Source organism: Globicephala melas, chromosome 20, assembly GCF_963455315.2.
Source record: "Globicephala melas chromosome 20, mGloMel1.2, whole genome shotgun sequence".
NCBI classification, from domain to species: domain Eukaryota; kingdom Metazoa; phylum Chordata; class Mammalia; order Artiodactyla; family Delphinidae; genus Globicephala; species Globicephala melas.
This window is the reverse complement of record NC_083333.1, coordinates 51,006,867-51,020,846: the sequence shown is the minus strand read 5'-3', so window position 1 is coordinate 51,020,846 and position 13,980 is coordinate 51,006,867. Positions and strand designations below refer to the sequence as shown.

At 37.3% G+C, this 13,980-nt stretch overlaps 1 protein-coding gene across 1 annotated transcript in view; it reads right to left on the bottom strand.

The window, feature by feature from the left end:
• The window catches only part of RNF43 (ring finger protein 43), a 61,222-nt gene extending 47,538 nt beyond the window's left edge, over nt 1-13,684 (bottom strand). The window contains exons 1-2 of the mRNA XM_030881706.2: nt 13,060-13,684; nt 11,362-11,998 (exon numbers count right to left, since the gene is read on the bottom strand). Of these exons, the coding sequence (XP_030737566.1) occupies nt 11,362-11,613 (252 nt within the window). The 5' untranslated portion in view covers nt 11,614-11,998; nt 13,060-13,684. The remainder of the gene's footprint in view (nt 1-11,361; nt 11,999-13,059) is intronic.
• Nucleotides 13,685-13,980: the final 296 nt, after the last annotated feature.

Sequence of the window (13,980 nt, the reverse complement as noted above, 5' to 3'; positions counted from 1 at the left end):
TGTCCAATGACAATAAAAATATATGACGTATACCATACAGTAACTTCACAGCAGGTAATAATCTAATGTTTTTGTCATAGCAGACAGGTATATTCTTCTTGAGTTGGTCTCTATAGCCCTCATATTATACATAACCAACCCAAGAGAATGGGAATAACAGATAATAATGACTAAAGTCAATAATAATAATAAAAATCTTGGTACTGAAATAAGTTTTTAAAATAGAGATGATATTCAAAGACTTTTCACCTTCTACATAGTCCTAGTGTTTATTTCTTCCTTTATACAGTTTACAAAGAATTAAAACGAGCCAGTTAGATTATCAATTAAAACAGAACTCCCAATGTGTTCAATTCTGTTTAAAGCTAAATTTTGTTTTAATTTTACTGCAACTTAACAGAAACTTCTCGTACATTTTAGAAAGTCAGTTTGCAATTTGAAAAGAAAGCCATGGTGTTTAGTTATTTGGACTTCTACAGAAAATGCTACTGATGAGTATTATACATACAGGAATATTTTTACAGGCAATATTATAACCTATACTTAACTGATAGAAGTGAAAATTAGAAGGTATGACTGTTTGGGGTGTAGTTGTCCTCTAGATTTAAGCTCCTTGAAGTTGCCTGGGTTAAAATTTTACGGTTTTTGTTTATTTTTTCTCCAGTCATAGGGGATCTTGAGACAGAATCACCACAGTCATTTGAATGACTCCTGAGAAAACGAAAATTGGCACGCTAACACATTTATGTGTGCACTTCTTGTTTGGCATTCATCGCATACTGATTTCCGCTGTCGAAGGTATAACTCCTCAGTTGGACTAGGCTGGGGTGCTGTTCTCTGTATTCCCACAGGACCTGCCACAGCGTTTGGTACACAGTAGGAGACCCACAGTATAAGACATGGGGAGACTCCAGTGCACCCCCAATCTCGGTAAGTTTCCTGGCCTAGACTTTGTAAAGAGCCTCTGTTGCTTTGAGGAGACAATCCAGGACAAAAGGCCACCTGGTGCAGTGAGTCTATGGCGTAAATTACTTTATGCATATGCACCATGTAAAGTAATGCTAAATTGCAGCAAGCTATTTTTTTGTTTGTTCCTTTGTTTTACAGTATGCCTTCTAGTTGACTAGGGATCAAAGAGGAAAGAGACCCTACGGCACTCCATACCTTCTTAATGGAATGTTCAGGGGGAAAATCTCTGCCAACATCTTCTTTTTAATCTTCCTGCAATGACCCAAAAAAGTTTAAAATAAATAAATAAGGTTTGCTAAAAACGCTGGCCAGTAAGATATGGTAGTAGATTGGCAGTTCTTTGACTGGCAAACCACTAATCTCTCTGGGTTTACTTCTTCATCTGTAAAATGAAATGATTGGATTAGGTGTTTTTCCTAGCTTGAAACTTGATGATTATATTTTACAAACGGAATAGCCTGTGCCTCTGCCCTCCCACCCAAAACCGTATTTTACCCCAGGTATGGAAAACTGAAGAGGACCTAATTCCAGTAAAAGGACAACAAAGTCCTTCACAAAATTAAAAAGAACTTGGCCACAAGATTCTTAAAGTCAGATAACCAATATGATTCTAAGTAGAAGATATAAAAGTGAAAGAACATGAAACTTGAACCATGTAAAAGATTTCTTTTTAAGAGTGGATAATTCATAAGACTGTAGAAAATAGTTTAGGTGATAAAAGAATGGAAATCTGTAATCATTTTTTAGGAAATAGCAAGATCAGTAGGCATAAAACATAAGGCCTTCAGTCTCATCCAAATTATTCTACAGAAATAACAATAGCAACAGTGTTTCTCAATGATCATAAATTTATATACGCACAATAGTACCCTTTTGATATAACAGCATGCACAGAATTGATAGGTACATGATAACTGAATATGCTACTTAAAATTACAGTAGTATATGGTTGATTTCCATCATAACAGAAGTACTCTAAATTTTTTAAAAACGAACAGGGGTCTTGAAGATAGATAGGCTGCCATCTTGAACAAGGACCACTGCTTTAGATTTAGGGATCAGAGTATCTAAATAATCTAATTATTATCCAGGAAAAACGTGACACATTGTGTTTACAATTTTAAAAACCCTAATTTAAATCACTTTGATTATTTTGGTGTTTTTGAATATGCAATTTAAACACAGACTCTAATATATTAAAAAGTATCAAACAAAACAAAATGAACTGTAATGTTTAAAACCCAGATAAAAATAAGAGTATGTAAAGTAGCTTATCTGTTATTTAAAAACAAACAAGCAAGAAACAATAAACTTTTTAAAAGAGATTCAAAGTTTTCCATTATAGCAAATAGAAATTGAAGGGCCCAAGGATTCCTACACCTTAGGAAAAGCAATGGAGTCTAAAGGACAGAAGAGAAACTGATGGTAAGTAACCAAAGTTAGCTCATTTTACAGCCTCTGTTCTCTGACTTCAGTAACCAAATAAACACATAAAGCCACAATTGTTCTACTTATGTCAAAACAAATTAGGAAAATATCTTTTATTCTTGTGGGCCTTTCAGTGAAACCACCATGATGAAGGGCTGTAAGCATTTCTTGAGTTGATGCAGTTTCACCTGATATTTGGAGAGCACAATCCCTTTACTACACTATATTTGAGCAGATCTTTGTCAGATACCAATTTTTATATCTAAGGTCATCTTAGGTCAGGCTAACCTTCTTATAATTGCACTGTAATACTGCTGTCTGTTTGACTTCTAGTAATGTACACAAATACTTTTTAAATTAAGTAAACTGAGGGTAAATTAGTTTTGAGAATTTGGTTTCATTTCTTGAAATAATTGGGATTATTCTAGGATAACAGCTCTTAATCTGGAGTCCTTAGATTACTACATGTGTCTCAGAGATTCTCTCAACTCACTGAGATTTTATGCAAAACTGTACGTTAAGTACATATGGTCAATAACGTTCAGCACATTCTCAAAGGGGCCAGTGACCCCCACTCCCACCCCACCAAATAGTTTAGGGGAAAAAAGAATGGAAAAAAAAAGATTGAAAACCACTGTGTTAGGGTATCTCAAAATTAGAATTGGGAATCACAGGCCTAAGGACTAAGAAGGTGAGGTCCTTTGGATACATGCTAATATCTTATAATCACAGATTTTAAATCAGTACTCCAATCCATTTTTCTTGGAAAATCAGAATTTTCTTTGTTTTGTTTTTTAACATCTTTATTGGAGTATAATTGCTTTACAATGGTGTGTTAGTTTCTGCTGTATAACAAAGTGAATCAGCATATATCCCCATATCTCCCTCTTGTGTCTCCCTCGCACCCTCCCTATCCCACCCCTCTAGGTGGTCACAAAGCACCAAGCTGATGTCCCTGTGCTATGCGGCTGCTTCCCACTAGCTATCTGTTTTACATTTGGTAGTGTATATATGTCAGTGCCACTCTCTCACTTCATCCCAGCTTACCCTTCCCCATAACTGTGTCCTCAAGTCCATTCTCTATGTCTATGTCTTTAGAATTTTCTAAAAAGTAGGGGTTGGGCTAGTTATTAAACTAAATAAGTGCTGGGTAAAGGAGCTCCTCAAACATACTGATTATAGCCTTATTTACAATTTGAAAATGACAATCAAGGAGACACTATGCTGTCAGTAAGTCAGAGAAATAAAGGAATACAGCATGCGCTATCAAACCCAAAGCACTCAAAATAATTGACTTCACAATATACTTTAAAAAATGTGATGAGATGTAAATAAATCTGCTTCATCCTAGAGTTATGTCCAACCTATCACAGCCACTCAGCACCACCATAATGTTCCTTATATTCATTCTATAAATATTTACTGAGTACCTACTGTGTCAAAGGCACTATCTAAGTAATACTAAAGCCCTAGTCCCAAAAAGCTCTGAATTAAAGAGACAAAATCCCTGCTTTCACAGAGCTCATAGTCTACTGAGGGGAGGCAGACAACTATAAAAGTATGTCACATGGCAGTAAGTTTATAAAGAAAAATAAAGCAGGGAAGGAGAATATGAGCCCTAGGGGGAATAGGAAGAGTCCTTCGGAATTGGATGGTCTAGGAAGGCCTCACTGAGAAGGTATATCTGACACGGGGTTGACATTTGAGACTGAGAGAAGAAAATACCCAGGTTGTAAGTGGGACTAGTAAGTGGAAAGGCCCTGAGGTGGCAACAGTCTTGGTTTAACTGAAGGACAACAAGGAGGTCAGGGTGACTGGAGTAGAGTGAGCGGGGAGGAGGTAAAAGGTGCAGGTGCCAGGCCAGATCCTGAAGGGCCTTATCGGTCACTGTAAAGACTCTGCTTGTTCTCTAACAATTCTCAAAAGAACAATTAATGCAGGTCAGAGAGTTAGCTCAGAGGGCTTTTTGAGACATAAAGCTGGCCAACTGCTTCACCAATAGCTTTTAAACTGAACTGTCAAACTGAGCAACATCGGTCCAAATAGAGGATATCTCAGCCATGGACAATATTTTAGCTTTTGAGGATTTCCCTGAGAAACCCACATCCTTGGATAACTGAAAAAGTGGATTACTAGTCTATCTCCTGCAAAGCACACTGGGTCCATCTCTATGCAATTTTCTTCTAAGATAATTAACTTGCTTTCTCTCTCCCATTAAGTTTCTTTTTCTATAAAATGGAGTATCACCTGTATTTGGTTTGCAAGTATTTGTGGATCATTTCAAGCTTCTTGGAAGAAAATTGCTACATAAATTCGATGGAACATCATCAGCACACACTTCTCTGACAATACCCTGCTACCAATTCTGGTTCCTGACAGAACATTTATAATCGTACATTGCTCATTTATAACCTCTTTTTTCCTCTACTGTACTTAGTAATTTGAAGGGAGTAAAAGGAGGGGAAAAAAGCACACGAAAGTTCCAATAAACACTTTCCAGTGAATGAAATGTAAAGCTTTTTTTTTTTTTTTTTTGGTACGCGAGCCTCTCATTGCTGTGGCCTCTCCTGCTGTGGAGCACAGGCTCCGGACGTGCAGGCTCAGTGGCCATGGCTCACGGACCCAGCCGCTCCGCGGCACGTGGGATCTTCCCGGACCGGGGCACGAACCCGCGTCCCCTGCATTGGCAGGCGGACTCTCAACCACTGCGCCACCAGGGAAGCCCTAAAGCTTTTTTATTAAAAACAAAAACAAAACCTTGAGCCCCAGGGATATCTTTAAAACTGTATAAAAAGTTAACTATGGCTAATTTGTAGATAAAGAAAATTACAACACACACACAGAGTTTACCACAAAAACCAAGGAAATGCATACCCCTAGAATCCGCTCAAAGGACACTAAATAGCCTGATAGGGGCAGTAACCAAGGGCACAGCTCATTCATTACCTCCGATTAACCACAGAGATTAATGAATTTGAACTTACAACAATTTTGCTGGATTTCCACATGAAGTACGGAACTATTATATATACAAATTTGTCTGATAGGTACTTTTATATAAATGAGATATCTCCTTAACTTGAAAAGTTATCATTAAAAATATTCTGCAGCTTCCTTCTCTCTTCTGGGTGCCATGCTCCTAACAACAAAGCCATATCAAGAAGGCTCTGAGCTGGGATCATAGAAGGCAAGCACCTAAGATTGCTTGTGTGCACAGAGGATTTACATCTGACGGTGTACTTCTGACTACATTCCAAAGTCAATTATAAATTAACTGAATTTTCTGCACCGCCATTAACATAAATAACCAAGAGTTGACTGTACCTTGAATATTTATACTTCTTTTAAAGGCTGGCCTCAAAGCAAAATCACAAAATCTTTGAAATCTCTGCTTCCAAGGAATTCTAACAGTTAGATGCACACTATGACAGTTAGATGCATACTATTTCAAAGTTTATTATTTCAGGTTCCCATGTAAGATAACTTACCACAGACTGTTATAAAATGAAAAGAAAGGTAATGAAAGTTGTTCCACTCAAATGGAAATACTAAGTAAATAAACATTCTGATTTGTAAATATCTTTGTAAATGTGTAAATGAAACACAAATGAGAGAAATAGAAGAAATACAGAGATTATTAGAAGTTAGCAGGGTATTATATAGTTTGGATCAATTGCAGAGAATAGTAGTCATCAGTTTCATTCCTTTCTATTCTGGAAATAAATTCATCATTTAGACAAAGCCTACACTGGTGTTTTGTTCATCTTTGGCATTTGTAGATGTACAGAATTTTATTTTTTTTAAAGTCTCTATTGAATTTATTACAATATTCCTTCTGTTTTATGTTTTGGTTTTTTTCGCCGTGAGGCATGTGGGATCTTAGCTCCCCGACCAGGGATCAAACCCACACCAACTGCATTGGAAGGTGAAGTCTTAACCACTGGACCACCAGGGAAGTCCCTGTACAGAATTTTAGAGTTAGAAAAGCATGAGCTCTGGGGTTCAAGTTCCAGCTATGCCCCCTACTATTAGATCTTAGCAAATAGCTTTGAGCCTCACTTTGAGCCTCAGTTTCTTTACCTATAATATGTAAAAATAAAAGTACTGTACTTCTACTGTATGATATCACTTGTATGTGGAATCTAAAAAATACAACCAACTAGTGAATATAACAACAAAAAAAGAAGCAGACTCACAGATATAGAGAACAAACTAGTGGCTAGCAGTGGGGAGAGGGAAGGGGGGAGGGGCAGACTAGGGGTAGGGGATTAAGAGGTACAAACTGCTACGTATTACAAAATAAGCTACAAGGATATATTGTACAACACAGGGAATATAGCCAATATTTTATAATAACTATAAATGGAGTATAACCTTCAAAAATTGTGAATCACTATATTGTATACCTGTAACTTATATAATACTGTACATTAACTATACTTCAATTAAAAAACATCTGCCCTAATCTCAAAAAAAAAAAAGTACTGTATTTCTCTCATGAAGGTATTACAAGGATTCAATGAGTTAATACATGTGAAGTGCACAGCACAAGTTCAGTTCTACAGATGGGAAATCTAAAGCCTAGAAAGGTAAAAAACTATTTTGTCCCAAATCACCCAACTACTTAGTGGCAGAGTCAAAGCTAAAAGTCAAGTCCCTTTAGTCACAGTTTAGGCACTTTGTCAACTACAGTTTGCTATAAAGCATTGTCTCTCTGGCTTTGGCTAACACTTTACTTACAAAGTTTTCTCTTCCTCCCCAAATAATTCACTTCAGGCCCTGACTACAAATAAAGTGAAAATGGAAAGATGGGATAACTATGTGTTGACTAATAGGTAAAATGAAGGGGCAAGCAGAGACATTGTGCAAGGGGGAATTTGTCCAGGAGGTGTTCACTGCTACTGGCCAAATGCTGCACTACCACAGCTCCCATTGTAGGTCTGAAGCCTCAGGGCAGCACATTCTAATCTTGATCATAACTTTAACCTGGAGTCTAAGAAAATCCAGGACAACCAGCTGAGCAGGAAGAGTGTGATAGTTAAAGAATCGGTGACCTCTCCTGCGCTACACAAAGATCCTCTTGCTCTTTTGCTTTGAGAAGAAGGAAGATTAATTTGAGTTGTCCCTCTAAGTAACATTTATTAATAAAGAACAAGAATTGAGAAAGAAAATAGGACTGTAATCATTTTTACAGTGGTAAAATGGTAGCAACATTATCACTTAGAAATAATATAAACAAATGTTGATAAGAGGTAAACAAACCAGAAAACTGGACAATGAGACAATGCATAAGCTCCAGCTCATTTTCCTTCTACAATGGTATAAACCAGGAGAAGAAGAATTAGTCAAATGAACAGTCAAAATAGTAAGAATAATAGTAAAATCACTATCATTTAGTCCTCTTTATCAGTCACTGCCAAGTAATGAGGAGATCCTTGAAAGTTTCCTCGACATGGATTTTTTTGTGTGTGTCTCCCACATTCTCTCTTTTTTTTTCTTATTGAGATATAATTGACATATAACACTGTATTAGTTTTAGATGTATAACATGATTTGATATATATATATACTATATATATAGTGAAATGATCACCACAATAAGCTTAGTTAACATCCATCATTACTCATAATTACAAAAAAAATTTTTTTGGACATGGATTTTTGAGGGCTAGTTAGGGAAATACTGAGGCAGAATAGTGGTGGAAGGTTATCCTAAATATAAAATTTCAATGGGCAACAAAGATTTAAAAAGTAGAAAGAAATCAGAGGAGAGGGAGAGACAGGATTTTGGCAAATGTAGGGGAAACCTAAGAAGTAGACACTTTAAAGACAATGACAAAGGCGCACAGGGATTTGAAATGATATAGTCGTGCAAAGAAGCAGCTCTTGGGCAAAACAGAAAGGAAAGCAATATAATTTGGTCAGGGCTAAGATGCGGAGTTTTGAAATGGAAAAGAGAAGACTTGAGAAATGAAAGGAATACAGCCAAGGCAACATTTCATCTTCTATTTTGACTTTCTCCTAGTACTTTAAAGAGAATATTATAATTTAAGACTCTGAACATATCTTGTACAATGGATATAACTGTTGGTAAAGAGAAACCTAAGTACAAAGAGTGAGGAATAAGAATCAGGACAAAAATTCACCAAGGCCTGGCCTTGTACATACAGCCATCAGATGAAGCTGAGACAAGCAAAATTATTTTAGAGACAGTTCTACGGCCTATTTTATTATTAAGCAAATTGGGGGCACATTGTCATGGGATGTTTCTCTTTGTCTAAGGAAAATTAAAATTGTAATACAAATGAAAGTCCAGTTAATTTGGTCCTTATGAAAAAGTACATACCCTGAAATAGTTGAGCAAAATGTAAAGAAATGTCAGATTTTCTGAAACTCTCTGGAAATTCCAGAAACCACAACAAGGTCATTATGATTTTTGTAAATCACTGTTCTCATAACTTTACATCTCCCAATGCATAGCATGCCCAATTTTACAAAGACCTGACTGCATCTTTGAAGATAATCAAACTTAACAGGCAACTAGAATGATTCATAGGTAGAAGGATACACAGAATTATCCCAAATTCTGCAAAGCCAACAGAGAAGATTGCCTTTAGATCTGTGACACCAGGGAACAGATATCCATCAAGAAAGCTAAAGTGAAGCAAAGCACAGCTCTAGGACATTTAAACAGAACTTCAGTTGAGTGGAAGGCTTGGTTAACCACAGTTGAGTAAACCTGTGTTGCAGTGTAATCTGATAAGGAACAAACAGCATGGATTCTACAAGTGTAAACCATGTGTCCCTAACGTGCTAGACTTCTTTGAAAGAGTTAATCAAATAGTGGATAAAAATGAACTGAGGCATATCATCCAAAAGTTTCTTTTTTTTAATAGTCTCTCATAAGAGGTTATTAAGAAAATTTAGTAATTACTGTAGATTAAAAACTGATTAATAGAAAATAAACCAGGACCAATACTGAAAGTCTCCAGAGACTAATACTAGGCTAGTGTACAAATTTATTAATGACCTAGAAGAAGCTTGTATGGAGAGAAAAGGTGAAGACAGACTGAAAATTGCCAATGATGCAAACTATCTATTGGAAAGCCCGGAAGGGCCTTGCTAAATAATAGATACAATGAAATCCTCTCTTCACAAAGTAAAGAATCAGTACTTAAAGTACACTGATAGATTCAAAGTTAATAGGTTAAAAAAAAAAAAAAAGGATTAAGCAACACTTACCAGAGTGAGAAAAAGGGCAAAATAAGAGAAGATAGGATACAGACTGACAAGGTAATAAATGGCAGAGAATGCCAGCTAGTATCTCTCATATACCTTTTCCTTTATGAATACACAGAAACTTTATGTGGAGCTTTATGATAATAGAAGGCAAAACATTCAAAATAAAAGACACTATTTTAAGCAGCATATAATTAACCCATTGAATATGCTGCCACAGGACATTAATAAGACACAAAACTTAGCATGGTTCCCAAAGACCTCAGAGCCTCCAGAATATGGTTCTATAGTAAAATTACTTAGGGCAAAAAATTACAATGGAGCACATACCTCATGCCTCAAGGTATTAACTAGGCAAGGTCAGGATGGAAGTTTCCTTTCCAACTGTTGTATTCAAAATGATTTATGGTTTCAACTTTTAAATATTCCTAATTCTATCCTAAAGTTCAAATTAAGTGAATAGACTCTTATCCAAAAATTCTTACACTCTTTTTTCCAGATATATTCTTTTTGCCTGTTTATTTTTCTAAATAGCACAGCCTTCCTTTTCACCCAATTCTTCTTCCACCTCACTTATCCCAGCTTCAAAATATTGCCTAAGAAGTGATCATGAAGAGCCAATAAGTCATATATGTAAAAATCCGTGTTTGGCAAAGAGAGTTCTATAATTTGTTAAATTTTCTCATCTTTTTCCTCTCAGTGGACAAAAATTTAAATTCATACAATATTTTGGTTCTGTTCCTGTTACAAAATAAAAATCTGAGCTTAGATGCTGAGATGAATGATATTTAACATTTTTCACCTGTGACTAAAAGCTACAGTAAGAAATGTCCTTTTATAAAACGAATTTTAATCAATAAGCAACATAATTTTATAGAGTAAGACACTAGAATGCCACATGAAAAAGGTAGGGCCCTCAAGGCTCTATCTTCACCATGGGGAATGAGCAATTCATCTATGAAATGCTGTGGTTTCAGTCAGTTCATACACTAAGCACATAAAGAGTAGGCTATGAATGAGTTATAGGCAAAATTCACAACCTGAAAGCCTAAGAAACTGTGTCTGAAAAACTTTGTGGGTCGATAAAAAACAAGTTAAATTAAAAATTTTTGGAAGTAATAAAATTATGTGTAGACAAGGCCAAAGTGATCAGGAGGCAAGTTTATACCTTGTGTCCATTTTGTAATCCAGTCCTCTCCATTTTGGGCTTAGCAATAGGGTGCCACACGTGGTATAAGGCCAGCCGTAGCATTCAAGCTTGACTGAATTTTAAAAGTGACACGCTGATCAAATCTGCTCCAAGGACATTCTAGAATTTCAGGGTGCTACTGACCATTAAAATCAACCTCCTCGGAGCTCACTTCAAATCGAAACATGATGCAAAGTACAATCCTCAGGTTCATTAAATACAAGCCCATATATTTCATCTATAAAAAAATAGTGTCCAAAATATATCACTTGCAAAGAAAGGACTTATTATGTAATGCAGTGTAGTACGAGAGTTAAAAATAAGCAGATGATCTTATAAAATACAGGATTTATACGTTTCTTCTCGAGTATGAAATAAGAATTTGCTTTAGAAGGCCAGTAAGGTAATATACTTAACAAGATGAAACACAGGAAGCTAAGCAGCAGAGCCCTTGTATGGAATTTGGTTCGGCAGACAAAAGAAGAAAGGCATATTTCAAACAGATGGAAAGTGAAAAAAAATAAAGTCATCCTTACCTGCATTAATTTTCCTTCTGCTGGAGTTATTTCAGCAACACCAGCAAACACACCTTCCAAAGTGAGATTCAGTTTTCCTGTGGGGTCCATTTTCAAGGGGATCACTCTGATAATAGCTTTCTGCTCAGCTGATCTTTCAGACTCCACTGCTGCTGCCAGTACCAGTCCTGTGCGTCCAAAGCCTGCCTGCAGGGTAGCCATCAGCAGCCAGGGCCAGAGGGCAGCCAGCTGTAGCTGGTGGCCACCACTCATGCTACCAGCTGCAGCAATGCACTTCGGCCACACATACTGCTTCCACTAGCTAATACCAAACACAGGTTCCTAGATCCAGACGAACGGAGGAAAAGAAACTTATGCTTCAGCTTCAGAAAGCCGAGTCGCAGTTCTGGTCCTTCCTTTCTCTAAAGTATATTCCCAAGAACAGGTGGTATTCCTGATCTGGCAGGGAAGAAGGTATTTTCAGCCTACTTCTGCTTCAGGTATGTCATTTTCTCCCATCTTCACTATGATTAGTAAAGATATCGCCGCTTCTCTTTGGAATTTTCAATTTTGCTTGAGGTTGAATGTCACATCCTGAATTTTAATTATGTCAGATCACTTGGTGCTGGTCTTCCATATGCATCAAGTTCTCGAGCCACTAAACCCAATGTTAATGAACAAAACAAGGCAAAGTAAATGACTAAGGCCATGCATCAAAGGTGAGAGTGAAAAACTCCAGCTCAGAGAATGAAGGGATGGTCCTTTAAAGCCACAAAATTTGTCAACGGTAAAAGACTAAAGATCACAGGAGAATTTTTTCTTAAAAAATGGGGAAGGAGAGGAAACACTATTTCAGGCCACACCTTGAGAGATGTCCAAAGATGCTACAACATGTATTCATAAAAGTTTCAACATTAAACTGTATTTCATTGTAGCCAAAGTTCCAGGCCCATTGAACTTACAACACTTTTCATGAACTTAAATATACTATGATTTTTAGATTTTCTACCTAGATTTGCCTGTAAACTAGGTGCTAATTTATATGTCTTCACATAGTCACAGGATAAACCTGAGCATCACAAGCTTTTCCAACTTTCACAATTAGAAGAATATTTGAAAAGGTTGGCTTTCCAACTATTCTTCCCAGTTGACATTCATATTTCTATCTTTATTTTCCCTTCTCTCTTAGGGATTCCAGCTTTTATGCTCCTGCTTGAGAATGCCAAGCACTTTGATTTCCCATGAGATGCTTTTGGAAACTACTTTATTATCCAGATCTTATAATCTGTAATTTTCTAGGTTCATAAGTAAAACAAAGGACTATTCCTAACACGTTTTCAAATTCCTTGAGGGGGTGGGGAATAAAAGGGGGAGTAAGGAGGTGATTAGTCTACAGCCTCTAAGTAGAAAACCCTGAAAAAGTAAAAATAAACCTGAGTAGAGTAGATCTGTGCTATTTCTAGGCACACTTGAGAATTTGGGTCTTTGTACAAACAACGTCTTATTCTAAGATTTCAAAATGTGCACCCTTAAGTAAATACAAATGCACTTCAACCACAAAGCCCACTGTGTTCAGAGGTCAAGTTAAAAAATCTTATTAAGTCTTCAGAATAAATGCTGAAAAGCCAAGCAATGGAACATGAACCTGTGATATAGATTCTTTTCTTTTGCTGAGGCAGAGGGAGAAAAAAAAAAGAATTTCGAAAGAAATCTGCAAACCTGTTGTGCTGTCAGGCCCACTGGAATCCACGGGGGTGAAACAAATTCAATTATGCTTTTAAAGATCCTGCTCAAAAAAAAGGTTTCAACTGCTTAACCAAGTACAGCTCATTCTTCCACCTTCTTACTCTGCAACCAAACCAAGTGCCCCACACTGCAGCTAGGTGCCGAGAAATTCCGCAGCCCGAAAAAATAATCCGTGCAGGTCAAAGGCAGAAACTTACTCCAAGGTTAGAGCTACTGTCCCCAAGAACTCTAAAAACACTTCTAGAGGATCCAAAACCATTTCTGAAATCTCCTTTCTAACAAAAGTCCTTTTTCTCCCCGAACAGCATATAAAAATGATCAAATCTTGAAAGAGAAAAGAAGCAAAGTAGCAAATACATCAGCAACAATTCACTACCAGGAACATAGAAAATCCCAGAGGGCAATGTCTCTGCATCATGGATAGACTTGGAAAGTTCGGAAGGATTCGAGTGCTTCCCTTCCAGAAAGACAATTCTGGATCAGCTCCCTAGAGGAGGAAGCCTGTGGTTTGTAACTGGTGTTCTAGCTCTGACTCCCTCCCCTGGGACTGCAATCACGCTCTCTACCTGCTGACACAAAGTGAGGGTGGAGCAGCTAGAGGCAACCACCCCCATCCCGCCCCTCCTCCTCCTGGCTGGCTGGGGCCTGGTGCGCGCACACTTCACCAGACACGTTCCGGTGCTGAGAAGAGAGCCTCTCTCGGCTCCTCGACTCCCTCTATTGAGCCACAGCCAAACTGCATCCAATTCAATCTTCAATACCTTTCTCTGGGTAAGCAAGCTACCACATGTAAATCAGGGCCACACAAACAGACATGTAAGCAGCTTCTGCCCCCAAGAGACATAGATGGTGGTATAGGAAATAAAGACCAAAAAAAAAAAAGGAAACCCAGAA